The 25291-nt window shown below is 39.3% G+C and overlaps 1 protein-coding gene across 2 annotated transcripts in view; it reads left to right on the top strand.

The window, feature by feature from the left end:
- The first annotated feature begins 434 nt into the window (after positions 1–434).
- The window catches only part of far1 (fatty acyl CoA reductase 1), a 32221-nt gene continuing 7364 nt past the window's right edge, over positions 435–25291 (top strand). The window contains exons 1-9 of one of the 2 annotated variants that reach the window (XM_036568124.1): positions 435–559; positions 10074–10286; positions 12868–13043; positions 15969–16148; positions 17694–17871; positions 17969–18013; positions 18205–18332; positions 19005–19072; positions 22176–22347. In XM_036568124.1, the coding sequence (XP_036424017.1) occupies positions 10098–10286; positions 12868–13043; positions 15969–16148; positions 17694–17871; positions 17969–18013; positions 18205–18332; positions 19005–19072; positions 22176–22347 (1136 nt within the window). In that variant the 5' untranslated portion in view covers positions 435–559; positions 10074–10097. Of the gene's footprint in view, positions 560–10073; positions 10287–12867; positions 13044–15968; positions 16149–17693; positions 17872–17968; positions 18014–18204; positions 18333–19004; positions 19073–22175; positions 22348–22637; positions 22810–25291 lie in introns of both variants that reach the window. The other variant, XM_036568126.1, reaches the window with a different exon arrangement.

Raw genomic sequence — 25291 nt, forward strand, 5'->3', positions numbered from 1 at the left:
ACAGTATTTTGTAGTCTCAATATATTAATTTGTGGCCTTAATATAGTTATTTGTGGCCACAATATAATAATTTGCTGCCTCAATATAGTTATTTGTCTCCTCAATATATTAATGTGTGGCTTCTATATAGTAATTTGTGGCCTCAATATAGTTATTTGTGGCCTCAGTATATAAATTTGTGGCTTCAAAATAGTAATTTGTGGCCTCAATATATTATTTGTGGCCTTAATGTAGTAACTCATGGCCTCAATATAGTAATTTGTGGCCAAACCTTATTAAAAAATAATCGCCATGCCATCTCAGGGTCTCCGTATGTAACGACGAGCGATTTAGGTACGAAAAGCATTTTTTTAATCTCCTGTTCGTGGGTCGTGACGTCAGAGCGCGGTGGGATTTCATCAGGAGCTGGCAACCCGCGCTTCAGCGGCGTTTCCTGTTCAGTGGATCCTCAGAGTGGGTGAATGTAAATGCGGCGGGCAGCAGCGCTGCTGGTCAACTCTACTCCACGGACTGTAGCCAGCAAAAGCAGAGGAGGACGGACGTTCGGCACGTATCTCAGGTGAGCCGCGGCTTGTTTGAAGGCTCCGCTCTTGTTAGTGTGTTTTTTATTTTTCTTGGCTTTTCTGGTTTAAATGTGGTTGTGGTTCAAAGTGGATGCTAGCTGAAGTGTTAGCTGTAGCGCGCGCTCTCTCTCTCTCTTTCTCTCTCTCACGCACAGGCTGAAGCCAGTTTCTTTTTCGAATTTTTCCGTTCCACCTTAAATGGTGCAGCAGTTACATTCTGGCGCCTCAGGCGCCAGAATGTAACTGCTGCACCATTTAAGGTGGAACGGAAAAATTCGAACAAGAAGCTGACTCCGGCTTTCTGTCAGCCTGGCACACTGCAGAAGCCCTGCAGGCTTTTTCTCTTCTACAGATTTATTTGAACGTGTTTACTTTTAACTCTGTTGTATGCTGGACAAGTGAATAAGGGTAAAAACTACTTTTAAATACGACTGCAATACTACTTTAAAATACTACTGCAACTCTGTTACTTATGTAACTTTTCTTTCATTTCTGAGCTGTACATGCATTGCTAGTCTATAACTAGGTTTGTACTCAAAGCTGCTTGTTTGTTTATTGCTGTGCTGCTCCTGTTCCCTCCACTCTTACACAGTAACTCGATAACCCTGTGTGACTTTCTAATATTAATAAACTCTGGGCTGCCAAGCATTAGATAATACTGTAATACTGTCTATAACTGTGTACTATTAATAAACCCTGTGCTGTAGGGAGTTCGATAATACTCTCTATAACTATGTTACGCTAATAAACTCTGAACAGTAAGTCATTACATAATACTGTACATAACTGAATAACATTACACGCGCTATTGGCATTCAGGCATTCTACAGGAGCTCCCTCTGCTGGATGGGGCATGAAGTGCAGTGGAAGCGCCATGTAAAACTCTTTTGGCTTTAAAGGGCCGATATCCTACATTTTTCTTGAGTTTTATCTTGCTTACGATTTTATTTGTGTGGTTCTGTATACGTCAGTTAGCCGCTTTCTAACCCCTGTTTACCCCATTAGAAGTAAACTGTGTTTTCGTGACTGCGGCTTTAAGAGTGTTATGTAAATGAGCTTGTTCTGATTGGCTGCCTTGTATTGTGTCTCGTTCAAAAAGGAGTCCAAGCTGAAACGCTTCTTACAGCGTCAGTGTGAATGGGCGCAGTAGATATGACTCGGCAGATATATGCAAATGTGGTCACCTTTGTGACATCACAAAAACACTGGATTCAAAACAGACAGCTTAGTTAACGTATATGGACTGTGTGAACTGAGAAGTGAAACTTTAACGATGTTTACACACTGCGTCAAACTTTTTCAAAATAAAAGTGAGGAAAACTGATATTTCCATAATATGGGCCGTTTAAAGCTTTGTGTGTGGCTCTTTTCCTCTCGCATGCCTTCATCCCTTGTGCCGTGTGGTTATGTGTGGTAGGTACTCTCCCCTCTGCTGCCTGTCTAATAAGGATCACAAGATGTCACAGCTGTGCGTTACCAATTTCCTGTCCTGACTGAGCCGGCCAGCGTTTCTTCAGTGATCTCAGTCAATACTATAAGTTGTATGCTGGCTTGTTTCCTCCCACACACTTAAAGTAGCAGAAAGCATCTCTGCTGTGCACCGGCAGACCTTTATTCTAGCCCTTTCTGCAAGTTTTCAAGTGATGAAATACTTTTCCAGCACCTTTTCTTTTTCTTCTTATCTCGTCCTGTCGGTTATAAACAGTCTCCAATCCCCATGTGCCTCCTTTCAAGGCGGTATGCATATGGTGCATCAATTATTCAAGCTGAGGATGTGGAATCCGGGGCCCATTTGCATCTGCTGGACGTGAAAGGGACCTAATGTGGCAAAGCCCGCGCGTGTAGGATGCGGCGCTATGCAGGCAGAGCCTGTATCGGTCAGGGATCGGGCAGCGATGCGTTCTGAAGGTCGGACAACAGTACGCAAACGCCCACCTCTCATGCAGTGTCCTGCAGAAGTAATAGCTCGCCGTCTCGCTGCTCCTTTCTCCAGTTTTCCCTGAGTTAAGTGTCCGTTTAATGCTGGTGTCACTGCGGAGGCTGCTTTCCCTCCTCACTCTCAGAAATGCTGAGTAGCTTTTGGATGAGAATCACACTGCACAACACTATGGGACAATTCTCTGGACGCAGCCTCGACTCGGACTTACTTCAGATCTTCTACGAGATCGCTTTTAGGCTCCAGTTTGTAAACAGGGGTAGACATTGCCTATTGCCCAGTGCCCTGGCCACATTTGATATTTTGGCCACTAAAAATGCAGAGCTTGTGGCCTGAGTGGTCATTTGCCTTGCCTTGGTTGGTCAAACATGAAACTAAATGGGCAAATTAGATTTTGTCTTTCTTCACTAAGTAAAATGTGATGTTTGATCTGTGGGAAAGTTCCAGACACCTGAGAAAATTGACCTTAAAAAGCTTTTGATCTGGTCAGTAAGTGTTTATTTGCTCAGAAAAAGGAAAAAAAAACTTGATTGTGCAGAGAACAGGTACAGAGCCAATGAAATGCAGCTAGCAACTAAACAGAAGTGCAAAATACACTATTATTTACATGTAAAGTGCAGTCATGTATGTGTGTTATGTATGTTAATGTCTTCATTTAACCATTTCCAAACCTCTCCTCAAGGAAGCCCAGTATTTATTGTAATTATCATCCAATCCTGGTATCAAATCATTGCTTCAGTAAATTAAAGTGGAATTCTGTCCATTTTTCAAAATCTCTACATAATTCAAGTCAAAATGTATTAGTATAGCGCTTTTTACAACAGGCATGGTCACAAAGCAGCTTTACAGAAAATCCAGGTCCAAGCAACAGTGAGCAAGCCAAGGTGGACAGTGGCAAGAAAAACTCCCTCAGAACAAGAGGAAGAAGTCTTAAGGAACCAAGACCTAAAATGGGAACCCATTGCACTCTGGTTACTTCAGTTTTTGAGATGTAAACAAAGTCAGAGTGGTTTGATGTGAAGTGGTTCATTGTACTACTACAAGTACTACAAGTAATCAGGCATCATGATGACAACAACACAAATATAGCCGTTTTATTTGCTTTCTAAAGCCGCCAGTGAACCTACACGAGTCTTCTGAGTTTTTATATATGATACCGATGATGCTAAAATAGTGCTAAATCTGGAAAAAAAATTTTCCAGTCCCTTTTTTGGGGGACTGTTTTGCCTTACAACACCCTGCATACACCTCTCCACCTTGCATGTATTTTAAAAATATATTTTAGCCCAAAATCTGATTTCGGAGCTATCGTAAAATCATTTCTTGTAATAACTTTACTTTCTGTGAGGGAGCTTTTAGAGGCATTAAATGCTTCAGGCGTCTGGTTCCTATCACCACCACTGTGAACAATTCTGACTAAGCAAGTTTCTCTAGAACAGAGCGTTTCACACCAAACCACTCTGAATGACCGCTTACATCTTAGTCATTTAATTATACAGAAATGTTGAAAAATTAGTGGAATTTTCCTTTTAATCAGATGTGCTAATAATAGAATTTTACAAATCTGACTTGCTCAAAAGAGATCAGCTACTTTATTGATAGTGATTCTTGTTACTGTTTTACTGTATTTTAGTTAGTTTGCATTTATTGTAATGTTGTAAGGTGTTTTTACAAGCACAGATGCACTAATAGCCAAGATATATGGTTTTAAACAATGCGCTTTAATACTTAAGACTTTTGCGCAGTAATGTACATAATAACTCATGTTAAACTATTTCAGATTAAACTCTTAAAATAGCTGCAAACATTTACTTAAGTTCTCTATGCTTGTGAAGGCTGCACCGACCGAAGAGTGATATGGATGCACTGACATCGGAATTGTGGGCCGATGCTGATATCCGTCATTTTTCACGTACATGTGTGTGTATATCGTGTCGATGTTGATGCATAAATGCTTATAGACTGTAGAAATTTGTCCTCAATCTACCTGGATTAGCTTTACAAAGAAACATAACTTCGCAATGCTTATTTCTATAGGATTACAAATGCAGCACAATTAATAAAATGCAGATATTTTATTGCAGTAGACCAGCATCAAGTATCAAACATCAGTTTGAGATATGGGTCAAATCTAAACATCTGTCCGATGCACATTTTTTAAAAGCTGAGTCCAATGTTTTATTATGCGTCCCAGTATTTCATTATGCAGTCAGTGGCGGCTGTGAGTGTTGATGCTAACGGTCCTCAGCTTGTTCACAAACAGGGAGCCAAATCAGAAATCTGCCATTGTTTTGCATACAGATACAGCAAATTATAAAAATGAGTGCTTTGATACAGCAGAGCGTTGTTACAGGAAATGTTTCAGAGGTGTAACAGTGATTGCGTCTGATAAAGTGTACCCGGCGTGCGTAAGGCAGCCATCCATCCGCCGAAGAGAGTGCAGGTGGCCGAGTTACAACAGCATTGCATGTTCAGGGACGGAAATTGCACTCAGCTTTTCAGCCTTAAGGTGGCGTTTCACTTACGTCTAACGACGATATGCCTCGTTGTCTTCCGAGCGTCTCTCATTTGCCATCTTTCGTGGAAATTGCTGTCGCTGACGAAAACTAGGCATCTTCATTCATCCTGTCAGAGTAAAGTTGTCAATGGATGGGGTGGGACTTGGAGGGGGTTGGGCTGTGGACACACCCACACTCAAATGACTGGGATTTTTATAAAGAGTGCTGGTGAAAACTTTTTTTTTTTTTAATTTGAGAATATTTCATTTATCTTAGTTACTCCCCATGCTGAACTTCTGCTGTGGATGCTGTTGAGCCAGGTGAGCTCAGTTTTACACAATTTGTAGAAAACCATATTTTCAAGACGCTATTAAAAAGTGTTTCCATATTTTTTGACTTTTTGGTTCATGTTTGACCCTGCACTGCTGTCTCCATCATTTGCATTTTCTTTTAATGAAGAGATGTAACTAGAGGAGCACCAGTCATTTTTACAGCTGAATCCTGTTGATTGGCCAATTTTTAAACCAAGAGCCCAACCTGAAACACGCCAGCGCATTTCTAATGCTTTTTATCAACTTAAAGTTGCAATGTAAATAACACTCTTTGCTTGTTAAATAAAATGAGTTGTCTACCTAAATAATATGAATCATATGAAGTGCTACACTGAAAGTAAGGGGTCACAGGCTGTTGAGCGCAATGAGTCATTTATTCAAAGCATTCAAATACAGAGCAAGTAACCTAACCTGAGTCATGTTATTTATATTCAAAAATTGCAACACAGATCAGCCAGAATAAAATAATAAATTGGCTGATTGCTGATTCTGATCTTGGTTGATTGAGTGTGTATCTCAATGTGTTCCTCGATGTAACGTTAGATGCGCGTTAAGCCAAATAATAGATATGATTCAATGCCAACTATTTTTATTGTCGATGTTACTGATTTTTGGCACAGTGGATAGGGTTGTTGCCTCACAGCAAGAAGGGCCTGGGTTTGGTTCTCTCAGTGGGTGCTTCGGTTTTCTCCCACAGTCCAAGGACATGCGGTCAGGCCAATTGAAGATGCTAAATTGGCCTAAGGTGTGTGAATGTGTATGTCTGTGTGTTTGCCCTCTGATGGATTGGCGGCCTGTCCAGGGTGTTTCCTGCCTTCCACCCAATGAACGCTCCAGCCCCCCCCCCACGACCCAGGAAGATAAGCATCTTAGAAAGTGTGTGTGTGTGTTGTAGCCCAACATTAAATATAAGAAACCGAATTGAATCCTCAGAAATCATCTACACCCCTAATGTTATTGCTGAAGTTCTCTAATTTCTCATCTCTGTCTTTCTAGGCTAATCAGCAAAAACAAAAGACTATTAAAAGACGAATCTCATAGAATGAATGAAGGAATTAATGAATTAATTATTGAAATGTCAGATATGCATAGGATCTAGTTTACATTAGGCATGTAGTCCAGATGGACCGACAGGCATGCTTTATTTTTATCATGCTGAATCTTAGTCATCATTCAAAAGCTGGGTTTTCGGTCTGTTTTCTGTTTCATGTTCTTTCAGCTGTTCTTTGAGCTCTAAAACCACAATGACACCAATAATGTAGATTCAGTCTTACGGCCTAAAGCTCTATAAAGCTGATGGTTCCTGAGCAAACATGCTCACCCATGTCCACTATATAAGAACTGCAGAATGTTTACTAGTAAATGTGTTTTAGTTGCTGGTTTGAAAGCACAGGTTTGAAAAATGAAAGTGGATATGATCACCAGAGCCCCACACTGCTCCAGTGTTGTGCAGTAAACAGTCTAACTGCTGTGTCGACTAAAAGGACGTTGCTAAAGCAGCACATATACAGCAGGCCTGTGGAACCTGTTTTACCCAGAATGCTTTGTGTCTGCCGTGCACCTGGTATGAAAAAGATTTCTTGGCAAATTCCAGCTTCTTCATAGTTGGAAAGCCAAAGATTGCATTTCTGTGTCTAACTGTAAGATGAAAGTGAAGGTAAAACTATGTTCATAAATGTGGTAAAACTGAACATCCTGTCTGATGAAAAACAATTTTAAATTATGATACGTTGTTGTACTCTTTAAGCGCAGAATGTTTAAGCGATGCTGGGCAAAAATGTGCAGTTTATTCATTTTACTGCTTTTGTTACCCAACAGAAATACAGTCGCATGTGAAAGTTTGAGCACCCTGGGTCAAATTTCATGCTTAGGTTATTTTTTTTTTACTATTATTTTTTTTTTTAAGTAAAAAATTTATTAACACATCCTCTACAGAGGAAAAAAATACCTAAATATGGCATTTTTCTGCAATTATTAGTGCACAACTCCATTGACTTACATTAAAAGTAAAATAGGTTTTTTGCTTCTCCTGTAAAGTTACCATTTTGGAGATACAAGGTTTATATAGTGGTACGAGATACGAAATACACCGATCAGGCATAACATTATAACCACCTCCTTGTTTCTACGCTCATTGTCCATTTTATCAGCTCCACTTACTATATAGGTGCACTTTGTAGTTCTACAGTTACAGACTGTAGTTCATCTGTTTCTCTGCATACTTTGTTAGCCCACTTTTTCTCTGTTCTTCAATGGTCAGGACCCCCATGGACCCTCACAGAGCAGGTACTATTTGGGAGATGGATCATTCTCAGCACTGTGGTGGTGGTGTGTTAGTGTGTGTTGCACTGGTACGAGTGGATCATACACAGCAGTGCTGCTGGAGTTTTTAAGTAAATAGTATATATAATATAAAATTTCTGATATTGGCATTGGCCAAGAATCCCATAACCCACAACTGATTTGAATTGAAGTTTATCATAAACAATGTTCTCAGTGACCATGAAACAAGACTTGGGATGCACTACTATGGAAATTATGGACTGATGGTAATATCGGATATTCTTCATGTATGGATCTATGCCAATACATAAACATTAATAAAATGTAGAAATTGGGACTAGATCTACCTGGATTAGCACTACAGAGAAATAGAACATTTATTTCTATAGAGTTACAAATGCAATAAAATGAATCCCCCTAAACATTCAACTCTTCCAGGGTGTAATAAATACTTCCTCAAATATCGACCAAATCTAAACAACTGTCTGATGCTGATCATTCTATTTTTAAGCAATTCTCTTCCAATACCAGTATGATTCTGAAATTATTGTGCATCCCTTCAGAATTAGCAGTGTAAAACTCAGGATGACTTCAGTGAACTTTTGTTGTTTTTCTGTTGACGTTTGTATTATTCTGATTTCAATACATCATGCATTGAAGATAATTACAAAGTGTTGATTCTCACAGATAACTAATTGCACAATATAGTTGGTCCAGATATAAGCATCTTTTAAACCAGTGTTGCAGTACGAACAGCCTACCATTTTGGGCTAATGGTCACTTTTTAATGCTCATGTAGCCTGGTCTGTTAGAGGAGAGGCTTTGTGTGTGTTTGATCAGGACTGACCTTGATAAGCCTTGGGCACTGGGAGAGATTAGATTAAGCCACAGTCTGACTGCATGGCTGGCTGAATGGGCTGTATTGGTTTACTGTCAGCAAATAAGAGGCATGAGCCGAGAACCTGCAGAGAAAGCCATTAAACCACTGAATCGGACAAGCTAGTTTAACTAACGGACTTCTTTTTGTCTTTGTAACTGGGTTTTACTTTGTGCTGTCTTTTTAAGAATCTGTTTCTTCCACCTGACTGTAGCTTTTCCCTTTGGAAGATGTCATGCGTGCAGTAAAGCGTAGGCCTGCTGTATCTAGGGAGCAGCGTGGTCCGATTTCATCATTTCCAGTGCCGGAGGAAGTTCACACAATCAAATATTTAACTCACACTAACGAAACAAGCTTACAAGCACACATGGTTTCTTAACTCTTTCTAACATTTCTCCTTTTAGAAGTTCCATTGGGTGGGAGTGACTCACTTCACAGAACTTGTGGACAGATAACAGGAGGGTGATAATTGTTACTTAGAGCCACAATCACGCTGCTTAAAGGAAGCCAGGGGTTCCCATTGTGGACAACTCTTGAGCCACTTTTTTAGCACCGCAAAAGCACATGCTGAACATTTTAGGATGTCCAGTCTTGTAGTACTGCTTCAAGGCATATATTGTTGCAGAGCCACCAGTCTAAAGAAGCCATTGGATGTATGTATTTATTGTAAATACTGCAGATAAAAACTGACCGCACAGCTTTGCTGAGGCATTTGTGTGAATATCATAATAGACATGGGGAGAAATATATTGCCAAACACAGTGATTATACGTGTCTAAAGGCCCATTTCATGGAAAAGTGTTTTTGGATATGAGTGTAGTATTTTATTGATGTTACCACCACTGTAAAGAAATCTGAGTCTGTACGTTTCTCTACAATGCACCATTTCGCATCACACCACTCTGAATGACTTTGTTTACAGCATGCTGAAATTTTGAAAAATCAGTGAAATTCCCCTTTAATTCTTGGTAGTTTTGACGAGAAACCAACAGCAAAGTTCGTTTATGTACTATAGCAGTTTAGCTCAACCGATTCATTTTAAAGTTATAAGGAGTTTTTGCTGAGTGCCTTTCGGATGAGGCACAATACAAGGCAGCCATTCAGAACATTTTAGTGAAATGGTCTTATTTATCTCAGTCATAAAATCACAGTCGCCAAAACAGCCTGTTTAACGCTAAGGGACAAAGAGAGGTTAGAGAGACTATGGTCATGTAAAAATTATGACCATTTTTGGTACATAAAACCAAACAAATGTTATAAGTGGGCCTCAAGGGAAAAACTAAAATCCAAGAAAAATGTAGGCAGGGGGTCCTCTAAAAATACACTAAATACACAAGTGTGACCAGGAGGGACTGTTATGTTGTAGTGGAATATAGACCTTGTTCCAAAGTTCTTGTTGCAGTTTTTTTACGTTTGACAGTAATCCAGAGCAAACTCAGTTGAATCACAGTTCTTCAGTTTGATGCTTCATAATGCATCAGTGCAGTTTTACACCCCTAGTTACAGTGACCTGCTGTTTACGGCGACTCATGTTTCCTGCGATTTCCTCTCATGGGACTGATTTTCTCACTGCTCTTGTTTCAGGGGTGTGATTGAGGAGGGCTCAGGATGGTCACTATTCCGGAGTACTACACAGGAAAGAATGTGCTTATCACAGGGGCGACGGGCTTCATGGGGAAAGTTCTGCTGGAGAAGCTGCTGCGCTCTTGCCCGGGGGTCAAAGCTGCGTATGTCCTGGTCCGTCCAAAAGCAAGCCAGTCCCCCAGCGCCCGCATCGCAGACATGGTCAACTGCAGGGTGAGTTCAGGACCACTGTCACTGGGTTTAGGCTGGGGATGGGCGATTCTGCTGATTTCTTTTAATACGCAGTATCCTGTTTCCAATACCGATGCATTTAAAAGTCCACTTGTGCACATGAAAGGCAAATGCAGACATTAGTAATGCAGATGTTAGTTTAAAATATAGCAAAAAGTCTTTGCATTACTCTTAACCAAATTGTCTAATGCATATGTGCCTAACCACTGTGAAAGTTTGCTGTTAAATATGCTGAATTACAGATGGAAAATGATTTGAAAAAACCTATAACTGGGCCTATCGTTTTCTACCTGGATATGTTTGAGTATATGTTCCCATTCCACACCTTTGGTTTGCCTTCTCTCTTTGTTTTTCAGCATCTATTACACATTCATTGTCTATCAAAAGTACTGATTGGCTGATGTATATAATACAGCCCTATTTCCAAAAAGGTTGAGACGCTGTGCAAAATGTAAATAAAAACAAAATTCAATGATGTGCAAATCATTTAAACCCTATATTTCATTGAAAATAGTACAAAGACAACAAATCAAATGTTGAAAGTGAGAAATTTTATTGTTTGTTGAAAAATATATGCCCATTTTTAATTTGATGACAAAAACATGTTTCAGAAAAGTTGGGACGGGGGCCTGTTTACCACTGTGTTTCATAACCTCTTCTTTTATCAACACTCTGTAAGCGTTTGGGAACTGAGGAGACACTGTTGTAGTTTGGAAAGTGAAAAGTTTTCCTGTTCTTGTTTGATACAGGATTTCAGCTGCTCAACAGTTCAGGGTCTCATTTCCTGTATTTTTCATTTCATAATGCCCCAAATGTTTTCAGTGGTCACAGGTCTGGACTGCAGGCAGGCCAGTTAGGTGCCCGAACTCTTTTAATACGGAGCAATGCTGTTGTAATACATGCAGAATGAGGTTTGGTATTGTCTTGCTGAAATAAGCAAATCCTTCCCTGAAAAAGACGTCATCTGGATGGCAGCATATGTTGCCAAAACATGTATATATTGTTCAGCATCAATGGTGCCTTTACATATGTGCACGTCACCCATGCCATGTACACTAGTGCCCCCCCATCATGAATACTGGCTTTTGAGCTGTGCCATGATAACAAGCTCAGTGGTCTTTAGCCCGGAGGACACAGTGTCCATGATTTCCAAAAAGAATTTCAAATGTTAATTTGTTGGACCACAGGACTTTCCACTTCGCCTCAGTCCATTTAAATGAGCTCGGGCCCAGAGAAGATGGCAGTGTTTCTGGATCCTGTTTATATTTGGTTTCTTCTTTGCATTTTAGAGTTTTATCTTGCGTTTGTGGATGCAGTGATGAACTGTTTGCATAGACAGTGTTTTTCAGAGGTGTTTCCGAGCCCATGCAGTGATTTTTCGACCGCAGAATCATGTCTGTTTTAATGCAGTGCCACCTGAGGGCCTGAAGATCACGGCCAACAAATACTGGTTCTTGGCCTTGTCCCTTGCATGCAGAGATTTCTCCAGCTTCTTTGAATCTTTTAATGTTATTCTGTACCGTAGGTGATGAAAAGCAAAAGTTCTTTGCTATTTTATGTTGAGAAACGTTATTCTTGAATTGTTGAACTATTTGATCATGCAGTCTTTCCCTCCTCATCTTTACTTCTGAAAGGCTCAGTCTCTCTGGTATGTTCTTTTTTTCAACCATTTTTTTATTATTATTTTTTTACCATTACACAACTTTACCAGCCCCGTCTCAACTTTTTTGAAACATGTTGTTGGCATCAAATTCAAAATGGGCATATATTTTTCTAAAAACAATAAAATTTCTCAGTTTCAACATTTGATTTCTTGTCTTTGTACTATTTTCAATGAAATATAGGTTTTAAATGATTTGCACATCATTGCATTTTGTTTTTATTTACATTTTGCACAGCGTCCGAACTTTTTTGGAAATAGGGTTGTATTTTATCGATTCCAAGTGTACACACACACACGCACATATGTGTGTGTGCATGTGTAAAGATTCTTTCACATAAGGAGCCCCCTGGATCCTCATTCCTCATTGGTGTTTCCAGAAGGTTCTACAGTAGGCGTCAGAATCATGTAATTAAGAGTAATTAAAGGCAATTAAGCTCACTTTGAAGTGTGATTATTGAAGTTTCCTGCATTAGTATTGCTGCCTTGCAGGTTATGATAAAATGACTTACTTTCAGTGTAATGTGTTGTTACAACTTATCCACTTAAAGGGGGAATAAAGTTAATGGGCCTTATTCAGCAGCCACTCCTAAGAAGAAATTTCTTCTTAAAACCCATTTACACAGTTTTCATGAAGATTCTGACATTCACCAGTGTTTTCTTGTTCGGGATTTGTTCTTTGGTAAGATCTACACACTCAAGAGCACAAAGGTGCAAACAGTTCTGTGGTTCAGCATTACTTCAAGAATGCTTCATAGCTCAGTGCCAACGTTGCTTCATAGCTTGCAGAATGACAGATCTTTTAATCAAGACTTCAAGGCTGTGTCTCTTATCTGTGTTTATAAAGAGTCTAAAGATGAAATCTGATGTGTAAATATTCTCCCTTTTACGTACGTGCCTCAGCTCTTCGACAGATTGAGAGAAGACCAGCCGGACTTTGCGGAGAAGATTGTGGCAGTGGACAGTGACCTGACCCAGCCGGACCTGGACCTCAGCAAGAAAGATGAGGACACTCTAACGGACTGCATCAACATAGTCTTCCACTGTGCTGCCACCGTCCGCTTCAACGAGCCCCTTAAGTAAGATATGATCAAGGAATGTGTCAGTAACAGAATCCTTTTGTTTGGGTAGCTGTGTGTTAAATAGCCATGTTAAACAGGGTAAACCGGGACTTTTATACGGTTGTATATTTAAACGTCTGGTCAGATTACATGTTTGGTTGATTTTCTAAGTGAAAATAAGTTAACACATCCTCCGCAGAGAACACAAGAAAACATGTAATTTGACCAGGGGTGTTCAAACTTTTGCATATGGCTGTATTTCCACAAAGCATTTACACACCCTGCTAATTTGAAGCTTAATTTTTATGTGCTGAAAGAATGTTACAATAGTGCAGTTTAGTATAAGGCCTAATGCCTTTTGTCCAGTTGTACATGAGCTGAGACATGGGCCCAATCCCATTTCTTATTTTTCCCCCTACCCCTTGTTTTCGAGTGTCACCTTGACCCCTGGGACCTGAGTTACAAGTTGTAGTGGTTGAAATCTTTTCCTTCGAAATGGGACCCTCAAATAAAAAAGCACATTACTTCATTAACAGCTACTAGCGGTGCTCTGTAGGCGACCCTGCCAGTCTGCAGTGATAGTAGAGCAGCGGTAAAGTTCAGCTCCTCACTGCTGGGCTTTACTTACATTTAGGGAATCATATGCCTTCATAATTATTTATCATCGCCCACCCCTAATTCTCTGGTAATATGAAGCTGAAGTCAGCTATTCGCCAGCTTCTTGTTAGAATTTTCCTGTTCCACCTTAAATGGAGCAGTATTTCCGATGCCTGAGGCACCAGAATGTAACTGCTGCACCATGTATGGTGGAACAGGAAATTTAGCTAGCTAGCTACCGAGACATCAGCTTACTTTTATGGTTCTTATGAAGAAAACGACTATAATACGTTAAAATGACATTACAATGATATTACAAAGATATTACAATGGTTATTTGGTCGATTCTTCTTTTTTTCTCATAACACTCTGTTTGTACTGTGCCTCTGAAAAACCTCTGTTTGGAGGGTCATGTAGCAACACTTGTAGTAGTAACACTTCACCCTACCCCTCTATCTCAACAAAAATCAGGGCACCTTACCCCTAGACATGAAGGCGCAAAATGGAGGGGTAAGGGCTAAGTGGTTGGGGCGAGGGGTGAAATTGGGATTGGGTCATGGTAGTGTCGAGACCTGAAGCTGTTTATTCAGCCAGCGCAGCTCAACAGCGGTGTTTCTGGAACATCTCGTTCATGTTAAGTACAGTAAATACAGTATTAATGTAGGACCTCACATCACCCAGCATGTTTAAAAGTTAATTTATGCTCACATCTAGGAATATTAGTGTCTTACTATGTTTTGCATGGTTTGCTTATGGTTTGAAATGAATCAATAAATGAAGGACTATGCAACACTTAAATACCCTGGCAAAAATACCAAACATGGCTAAATTGGTTCAACAACCAAAACATGGCAATGAACTCATGTGACTTTGGTGCAGTCTTACAGTCTTGCATGCCTTAAACATTTTCAGTAGTGTTTTCAGACACAAATAGCAACAAGCTAAACAATTAAACAACTGGGAAAAAAAACTGACAGGCTGATGAAATGTTGTCTTTCAGTGCACTTAGCAAAATTTGGCTCACCATTGATAGTGAAAGTCAGTCTGCCAAATTAGAGAAATATTGTCCAGTTGCCTAAAATATGCCTAGATCAGAACAGGACATCCCTAAATAAAACCCACCGGGGAGTTGCTGAATTCTGTGCATAAATGTTACAAATATGTAATATATTTCTACATAATATGAATATATGAATAGATTATAGTCTTAAAAAAGACTTCAAAGGTTCTTTAGTAAAGGAAATAGTTTTATATAGAACCACGAACACTCAAAGAACCCTTTGCATGATCAAAGGGATTTTTTGCATTGTGAAAGGGTTCTTCAGATTGATGGAGTATGTTGTCTCTTTAAAAAAGGGTTCTTTATAGCACCAGAACGGGCTTTTCTATTGTTACAAGCTTGACATCATAATAATAGAAGAAGCCTTTCAAAAAGGTTCTATACTGAACTATATAAAACACATTCTCCATCAGTCTGAGGAACCATTTCATGATGCAAAGAACCCTTTGATCATGCAGAGTTCTGAGTGTTCATGGTTATATATAGAACCATTTTCTTTACTAAAGAACCTGTGAAGAACCATCTTTTTTAAGAGTTTATATAATATGAATTAAAAACTATAACAGTCATGAGTTGAGACATGAAAATGTCCAATTTCTGTACATTAGAGCAACAGAATTAACCAAATTATGCTAGTATTTCCACAAAGTTCCACCCTCTGTAGATCTAGACCCATCACTGAAAGAACAGTTTACAATATCTTTGGCTAAAGAATTCATTTGTTCTTCCAAAACACACTGACGATATTCAGCAACTGCCCCAGTGATTTTGATTAGATGTTTCCATTTCTTTTCTAAAGCATTAGAAAAGTGCATTGAAATAATTGTTAGTAGTAATGAACTATACACTACAGATGCAGCAGATAAAGATTAGGTTGAAAAACACTGATGTATTCCTTTAATTTATCTGGCTAATTGAGAAATCCTGCTTTGTGAAATATCCCGAGGTCCTGCAGGTATGTTGGGGACTGGCTAGGGCTACCTGAAGACGCTGACACACCTGATTCAGCATGTAAAAAGCTTGATATTAAGCTGCTGACTTGAGTCATCAGTGGTGAAACAGGAAATCACTAATGTCTAAAGAGCTGCGGCCCTTTTAGAAAGCAAATTTAGAGCTCAGCATGCCTCTGACTGCAAAAACGACTGCATGGGGTTTTGTCTTTCCCACAGTCTGAAATGTGGTTGTGGCTTAGGCTCGGTTAGCTGGCTTTCGATATGATCAATAGCTGAGTCATTAGCTGCTCTGCAGGTTTGGCAGTGACACTTGTGAATGGGTGTGTTCATCAGGGACGCCATGCAGCTGAACGTGCTGGCCACGCAGAAGATGGTGAGTCTGGCCCACAGGATGAAGCATTTGGAGGTGTTCATCCACGTCTCCACGGCTTACGCCCACTGCGACCGTGAGCTGATCGAGGAGGTGGTTTACCCACCGCCTGTAGACTACAGGAAGCTCATAGACACACTAGAGTAAGTCATTTGAAATGAGTTACAGCCACCATGTCCTTCATGAAAGAAACAGTTTGACAAAAAATCTAACTTAAATTTGCCCTTAGGCCAAATATAGTCAATAGCTTCCAGCCAAGGCAAGGCAAGTTTATTTATATAGCACTTTTCTTACACTGCTGTCATTCGAAGTGCTTTACAAAGGAGGAAATTCAGTCAGAAAATAGTTGTTTTAAAAAAAAAACAAGCATAGATATTAAAAAAATGTTAAAACAATAGATTTAAAAGAGAAAATCACAAAATTAAAAATCAAATTCTAAGTTATATTAGGTTAAAAAATCAAATTAAACATTAAAAGTTAGATTAGGATAAAAAAGAAAAGTGCCCTTACAGAGGAAAAGGGGCTAGAAGCGCTGACAGTGTTTTAAACTGCACTGAAAGCTGCTCAAATAGGAACATTTTGAGCCTGGATTTAAAAGTTTCCCGTGTCTGCTCTTCGAATGCTCTCTGTCAGCTGGTTCCAGCAGCATGGTACCTAAACGCTGCTTCTCCATGTCTAGTCTTCACCTTCAGCAGGACTAACTGACTGGTCCCTAATGATCTGAGAGTTCTGCTTGGCTGTTATTGCTGCAGCGTATGAAATACATATGCTGGTTCTGCACCATTGAGTGAAAAGAAGTGAAAAGAACATTTTAACACTTCAGAAAGTTTGCCAGTGTAGCCTATGGAAACAGAAACTGTAATGTTTTACTTTTTTCCATTCATATGTAGTGAGAAAATTGTTTTCTTTCCCCCACTGGAAAAACCTGTTTATATAGTTATATAATCTCAAATAGACAAACAATCCAACAGTTATGTACATAAAAATAGACATGCTAATGTGGTTTCTGACGATACGTGACATAATGTCATCTACAAAAATTGTACATTGGAGGGAGTTTTCTTTGCCCCGGTCGCCCTTAGCTTGCTCATGCAAGATTTGGACATGACTTTCTATAAAGCTGCTTTTATATATGGCAGTGAAAAGCGTGATACTTGAATTGAAGCTAAAAACAACAGTAGCTATCCCAAAGCTTGAATTTTGTCTGTACTTTTGTCCATTTTTATAGAAAGCATTATGTTATAAAGTGTCAGAATCCACATAAGCAAGTCTGTTTGTATGTATTTAATCATTATATATAAGTATGCATTTACAAAATAACTATAATCCAGGCAAAGAGGAAAGAAGACTGTAATCAGATTAGAGATATATTTGAAAATTATATTCAAGGATTATATTAATGTTTTACCTCCAGTATGGTTGTGTTTTCATTGCATTTTCATATTTGTCAGTATATGACCTTTAAATGAATTAAAAAAAATGTCAAATTATTGATGGAGTGTCATCCAATACTGAGACTGTCAGTACACTGCTGAGATTATATAATCACTTAGATTAATTGTTCAGTACATTTTAGTCTATTTAACCTTTTCTATCTATGCATCTCTGAATCTGTTTATTTGTCTCTGTCTATTTTGAAAGCTTTGACCTTTATGTTGAGCCTGAGTCTGTTGTCTGGTCCTGTCCAGGTGGATGGACGATAAGCTGGTTAGTTTGATGACCCCTAAATTGATCGGGGAGCGACCCAACACATACACATATACCAAAGCCCTGGCGGAGTACCTGGTGCAGCAGGAGTGTGGCAACCTCAACATGGCCATCATCCGACCTTCAATAGTGGGCGCCAGCTGGAAGGAACCCTTCCCTGTAAATATCGCTGACCTTTCTGTAATCACATCCCAAACATCACAAGTGTTCACAAGTGTAATAGAGTCTGTTAATCAACCAATTCTTCTATGCCTAGGGCTGGATAGACAACTTCAATGGACCTAGTGGAATATTTATTGCTGTAAGTGCTTCTTTTTGTTATCATTAAAATTAGATAAAGTTAGATAAGTGTTAGCAATAATATTGCTACACATATGATTCTCAGTAGATTGTGTAGGATTAACTGAACTCAGTAGATTGTGTAGGATTAACTAAACTCAGTAGATTGTGTCGTATTGTGAGGCCAGTGGATTCTCTTGTGTGTTTCTGCAGGCAGGGAAGGGCATCTTGCGTACCATGAGGGCATCCAACAGTGCTATCGCTGACCTTGTGCCAGTAGATGTGGTCATAAACACAACTCTGGCTGCCGCTTGGTACTCTGGCTCCCAGAGACACACTAGGTCAGTCTGACACATACACTTGCACATGTGATGCCCAAGCTCTGTAAAGAAAAGCTACATTTAGCCATATATAGGCAGGCCTATATGGTCGTATGCAAAAGTTTGAGTACCCCTGGTCAGATTACACGTTTTCTTGATTTTCACATCCTCTACAGGGAGCACACTTAAACATGACATTTTTTCTGCCGATTTTACAATTTACAGTTACAATAGGACTGCCCTTATCAAGGGTTTATGAATGGTTTAAAATGACTTTATTAGTGCTTCTAACACACCTATAAAAGGGCAACAGTGAGCTGTTGTATCTGATGAATATGAATACCTGATTAATCTGACAAGTTTAATGCTGACTGTTGGAGAAGTAAGATCAGTAACCAGCAAGATCTGAGCTTTAACAGTATAGATGAATGTGTGCCCACTATTTGGCAAGTAGCAGGTTACTGTTGCCCTTTTATTTATGTATTATATCTATCAGTGATGTTTATGCCCTAATTAATAACCATGAATAAAATATCTCTATATAATGTGTACAGAAGGACTGGAGGAACTCTGAACATACATCTAAACACACAAATCCAGTCAAGAAGAAAAGCAAAAATGGATTTTAAACATAACAGCCTTAACACAGGCAGTAAATGCAGTGATTTTATTTATTTTACTTTTTTATTGCAGGCCAAAAAGCATGTTGGTGTACAACTGCACGACGGGCGCAATCAATCCTTTTCACTGGGGTGAAGTCGGTATGAATCATTCTTTCATCATAAGTCAGTGTTCAGTTGTATTGACGTAAATCAGCCCTCATAAAGGAGGACAATGCCCCACATTTTTCTTTCATAAATGGAGAAAAGAATTCTTCCAATCTGATGTAAAATGCTTCTCTATAGAGAAAGGGCTGCATGTCAGAGAATGGTGAATATGCAGGACAAAAACAAGGCAAAAAGAAACCAAAGCCTTACTCATGTCCTTGGATTTCTTGTTAAGACATCTGAGGATTCATGATTACTGTTATAATGATTTAGTTTAGGGCTTGTTTGAGCAGGTTGGAGCTGCCCTAGCCCCAGGCTTGGACAATAAAAGAGTAATGGTAATTATTGAAATAAAACTTTTTTTTTTCTCAATTGATCACATAGCGTTTGAGAGATTTTTCAATGACTGTTCCTTTTTACAGTGTTGAAAAATTGTACAATTGCTGCTTCGGAACACTATCTAAAGGCAGGTTTCGCCTTTTACCACTATGTGGGGAGGGACAAGAAATCTAGCCATTCATTCGGAACAGCACGGTCAGTTAGCAGAGTTAGCTAGGAAGCTGTTTTCAGTGTTGAAATAATGGAAGAGCAAGAAGACAGTGTAGCAAAAAAGTCTGCATGTCTGCTACAATTTCTATTTGGTTTTCTTAAATTAGAATACGCCTTTTGTTTACGTCAAAAATCAGAATAACCTTCACATTTGAAATTGTGCAATCTCGTGAATAATAATTGGCGATAATAATTATCCGTATCAAATGATATGAACAAATATTTGGAAAAAATATTTTTGGCTCTACTTCCCAGCCCTGCTCTGCTCTTACCTGCTGGCTGTTTGTGCAGGGCGTTAGCTGCAGTCCATGAAGTCCTCATTCTGTGTGCAAGAGTAAGAAGTGAAGTGTGCCCTGATTTTAGAGCTGAGAGAGCAGAAGTGTCTCTCCGGGGAAGTGCTTCCCTTTATTCTCGTGTGCTCGGTCCTCAGCTACACTACTGTTGCTGTCAAACGTGCATTATAAATGAATAGAATAGAAGGAGGTGAAGATGTGCTGCAGTGACGACCTGCAGAAGTGCTATTGTGTTACCATTGTCTGTAGCATTTTTCTCCGTAAAGTGATTGATTGGATTGGGGTGTTAAAATCTGAGCACTTGAAAGCAAGCACAGGCCTTAGGATCCCAGCCAAGTCTGTCACATATGCTGAATGCATTGCTAACTGTAGTGCACTGAGCTGGATGATGCAGTGTCTTCCTTGGATGTAAAAATCTGTGACCATTTAATTTGTGGAACTAATCCCTGTCAGCTGTTGTTTTTTTTAGTGTCAGATGTGTAGTGTGATGTTTAAGATGCTTTTGCATGCTTGAGCACCTGTAACAGGATGAAGTCGCACTCAGAAGGTTCTGCCTTTTGGTTAGACTGATGTCATTGTCTTTGTAGTCTTGTTTGTTTTAAACTATGCTATATGTATTGAGCGTAATTAACTTGTGTTAACTATGGTGGTAAATGTTTTACCTGAATGAACAATAGTTCGTTAGATCAGTTTACCCCTAAATTTTTGGTGATGTGATAAGGCCGACGTGTTTGCTAAGCTGTTTTAACAGCTTTATTCATAGTGTAATTTAAAGGGCCTGATCAATTTGAGAATTTTGTCACTGATACTGAACATTTCGGAAATTGTTAGCATTGGATGAAACAAATGGTCAAATTCTAAAAAGATGATATATATATATATATATATATATATATATATATATATATATATATATATATATATATATACAAATAATATATACAAATATAAATGTATATACAAGCTCCGCCTAGTTTATAATCTCCTCGTACAGACTTTACATGCACAGAGCCTTTTATTTTAGAAAATAAAGTTGAGCGAAAATAAACCTGAGAGAAAAAAATAATGACTAGGCCTGATATGAAATGTCATATAGAAAATGTTGTTGCTGACACTGTGCTGGATTAAAATTATTTTCTGAACTAATTTACAAAGGATAACTAAAGAAAGTAAGGAAGGAAAAATAAGTAAATTGGACTGTGAGTGGAAAATGACTGATAAGTGAAATTTTGCCTAATACTTTGTTTAACCACCGGTGTGCTGCCCAGAAAACACTAAGCAAAACGCCAGTGGACCACTAGCTTTGTCATCAGCAGGCGAACAGTGGCCCACTGTCCTCTTGCTATCAGGGCTGCTTTAATAGTGACCAAGTGATGTCGTGGGATGTTTTTAACAATTCTGACTATTTTACAGTAGAAATGAAAGCTAATAATATGTGCAGCATCATAGTTTTGACTGTGTTTGAGCCACATTTCATCAAAAAGCTGGCACATAAAATGTTTGTGAGATGCTGTTATGCTTTCAATATGCTGTTATGCATATTTACTTTCAGCCACAGCTGCGAGGAGCATGCCACCAGAAACATACAAAACAGGCTGCCACAGTTTCCACTTGCGAGTCATGGCTGAGAGAAAACAATTGTTGCGATTAGGTTCTAGTTTACCGCAAGGAATTTAACAGCATTTAACTCTAAAGCCAAAGAAAGGAGCAGCTACTGTGCGTGTATTAGAGCTGAAATCATAACATAATCATAATCATTATAATCTGAAATCATAGTTTATTCACAACACTATAAAATGATTATCAGAAATGAGCATGTAACTCAAGAGTGCATGTTACTATGCACATAAAATATGCAGAATATTAAAGTGGCAGCAAAATCATCAGGTAGGTCAATCAGGTTTGATCCTCAGTCAGTATTAAACACATTGTAAGATAGTAATTTATAAAAATGTAGATCGGATCGGAAAAACAAACGATCAGGTGGGTATCGGACAGTACTCAACATTAAAGTAGTGGGATCAGATAGGATTGATGGGCAAAAACACTGGATCAGGACATTTCTATTCAGGTCTCAACACTAATTTTAATACTTTAGGGAAAATGTGGCAGTATGATGATCTGTTTTAAATCAGTGCATCGAATATCGATAAGCCTGAGACCCCTAGTGTAAACACCATTGGATTTGTCATTGAGTGGACTTTGGCAATGCTGTGCGAGGTTTACTCTGTTGAACTCCCCCTTTTGTCTCTTAGAGTACCATGTTATATCCACTTTCAAGAGGAACCCCCTCGAGCAGGCTTTCAGACGGCCCAATGTAAATCTCACATCCAATCACCTAATCAATCAGTACTGGATTGCTGTGAGCCACAAGGCGCCAGCATTCCTCTATGATCTGTGCCTCAGGATAACGGGACGGGAGCCCAGGTAAATCGCACCGTGTTTCGGCAGCCCCTCCCGCACCCCCTCTCCGTGCTCAGTCTAGCCCCACGTGACGTGTTGTGACGTTGCTTAGTGCTGAAGGGGGAGAGTGCATAAGCCAGGCTGCTGGGTTCTGCACTCTCGCTCGTATCCTCTCTCTCTTTCTCTCTCTCCTCTCTCTCTCTCTCTCTCTCTCTCTTCTCTCTCTCTCTCTCTCTCTCCCCATCCCATTCATGCTGCTTTTAGTCCTGTTTAAAGCTGTGTGTGTGTCTATGCTTGTGTATTCCTCCCCGCAGAGAACTGTATAAACATGACCTTCAAGACCAACCCATTAGAGCAGGCCTTCAGACGGCCCAATGTTAACCTGCGTTCCAACCCCTTTACCAATCAGTACTGGACAACAGTGAGCCATACCATTCCTGCCCTGCTCTACGACGCCTATCTGTGGCTGACGGGGCAGAAGCCTCGGTAAGGTCTCCGCAGCCCTCCCTTCTTCCCCTCAGTAGACCTATCCTTGCTCTGCCCACATTTTCCACCCTTTTTTGTAGCTACTACTGCAAGGTTGGACAAGCTTTACATCGCGTTAGTCATGAGAAATTGTAGAGCACAACTCATTTTCAGTTACACATTTTAAGTATATTATTCATTTCAAATGTATTAAAGGGTAATTCCACCAATTTTTGCAGAATTCAGTTGTTGAGATGTACATTGAGTGATTTGATGTGAATGCTCCATTCTAGAGAAACTTCAGTCAGCATTGCTCACAGTGGTGGTGATAGGAACCAGAAATAGACTAAAAAAGCCTTCCTCACAAAGTTATTCGATGGTTACAAATACATAATCTGGTGCCTGAGACATTGTTTTACAAGAGGTTTGAGAAGGACATAGGTTATTGTAAGGCAAAATAGTGCCCAAATATTTTTTACATTACATATAAAAAACCCATGTAGGTTCACTGGTCATTTTGGATAGCAAATAAAATGGCTATATTTCAGTTGTAGACATTGTGACCTCTGGTTCCTATTACCACCACTGTAAAGACATCTGTCTCTGTAATGAACCGTTTCACATCAAATCTCTGAATAACTTAATAATTGAAATAATAAATAAATAAAAAGAGTGGAAAATTAATTAATTATTATTTAAAATTCACACACTGGTCACATTTATTAGAAACCTTTTCCTTACTGGTATACACTCACAGACTGTAGCCCATCTGTTCATGCACACAGACACTTCGTTATTGGTCAGTTTCTGGGCTGGATATTTGTGGGTAGTGGTCAACTATAAACCTAGCAGTGACACTGATGTGTGTAAAAACTCCAGCAACACCACTGTGTCTGATGCACTTGTACCAGCACCACACACACTACCATGCCACTGTCACTGCTGTGCTGAGCACAGAGAATAGACGGCCACCCAAATAATATCAGGGGTTTGACACATGATGAATGGTGTAGATGGGGCTTGATGAAATGCATCAGCAAATGGGCTACAGTGTGTAACTGTAGGCTTATGTAATGGACCTATAGAAGAAGTGGAGCTCATAAAGTGACCAGAGAGTTCAAGGTAGTCTGTAAAGTAGATGGTGAGCGCATTATGACATTTTAAAGATTTATTTTGTATGCGTGTGAAAGGTCACACTGTTTGGACTGACATGCCTAACATTGCGAGCCTTCACACCTATACAATATAAATATCAATTGAAATGAACAATGCACAAATTTACATATATTGGCAAAAATTGTGTTGTGCGCTACAGTTTAATTGGAATTTTTGCCTGTAAATTATGTCCACCCTCATGATGGTAGATACAAAAGTATGCAACTGTGGGTGGAGCATGGATACGTGATTCAGGTGCTGGCTGACTGCGTGGTGTGCCGTGGCATGGGTTGCTGAACCGTTTGGAAAGGATGAGCGTCCAGCTCGGCTGTCTGCTGGACTTCATGGCATCGGAGCGATGCTGCTGGCAGACGTCCGCGCCGGGACGTGCATGGGGTCCTGAACAAGCATGCCTGATTCAGTTTTTGATTTGATTGTTTTTTGTTCTCTTTAGGGCTGTCACACTTGTTTTATTCAATTCAGTTACTCAGTTTTAGAAGATCATCAATTAAATGGTGCTTTTCAGTGGCGCAGGAGTTTGTATGATAATAGTGCATATTTGAATTTCTCCTACTGATCTTTTTCTCTTGCAATAAGAAACGGAGCACGTTCGGTCCACTTTTATACATAGTGCTTATATATATAATATATATTTTAAGTCTTTTTAAAGGCTTACTTATTTATCTTTTTTCAGTTAAGTATTTTTTGGAAAGCAGTGCACAGTGACTGTTCACTTAAGTCCATTTTTATTGCTTGGGCCTTTAAAACTGATTACTCGATTAATTGTCAGTAGATTACTGACAATTAATTGAGTAGATTACTCAATTACAGATTAGATTGGTAGTGACTGCCCTAATTCCCTTTAGCGTTTGAATTAAACTGCAGTTGGTTTTTTTGTTTGTTTGTTTGTTTATTTGTTTTTAGTTTGTTTTTATCAGTGAATGGATCCATCCATACCATGTTTTGTTTGTGTTCTTTTGTGATCCATACTGTCAAATCATCTGAAAATGATATTTATGTTTGCTCCTCAAGCAAATTAATTTGTGAATGTAGTTCTGACCACTACCAGATACCAATTCCGTCAGAGATGATGAACAGCCATTATTAACTGGACAGCCTGAACATCATCCGATGCAGGCTCTCTCTCATGTAGGCTATAGAGACATCATGGCCTCATGCTTCCTCAACCTTTTGGAACATAGAAGACCATATTTTTGCTGATCTTAGGTTAATACATTTTGGTATCTCATCCATTATAAATCTGATTCAGCCCCTGTTTAAATACATATAGCTGTTATGATGCCAGTCAATATAGCTAAAACTGAGTTTACCAAATTTGCACCTTTCT

This window comes from Colossoma macropomum, unplaced genomic scaffold (assembly GCF_904425465.1).
Source record: "Colossoma macropomum unplaced genomic scaffold, Colossoma_macropomum, whole genome shotgun sequence".
Lineage (NCBI taxonomy): Eukaryota > Metazoa > Chordata > Actinopteri > Characiformes > Serrasalmidae > Colossoma > Colossoma macropomum.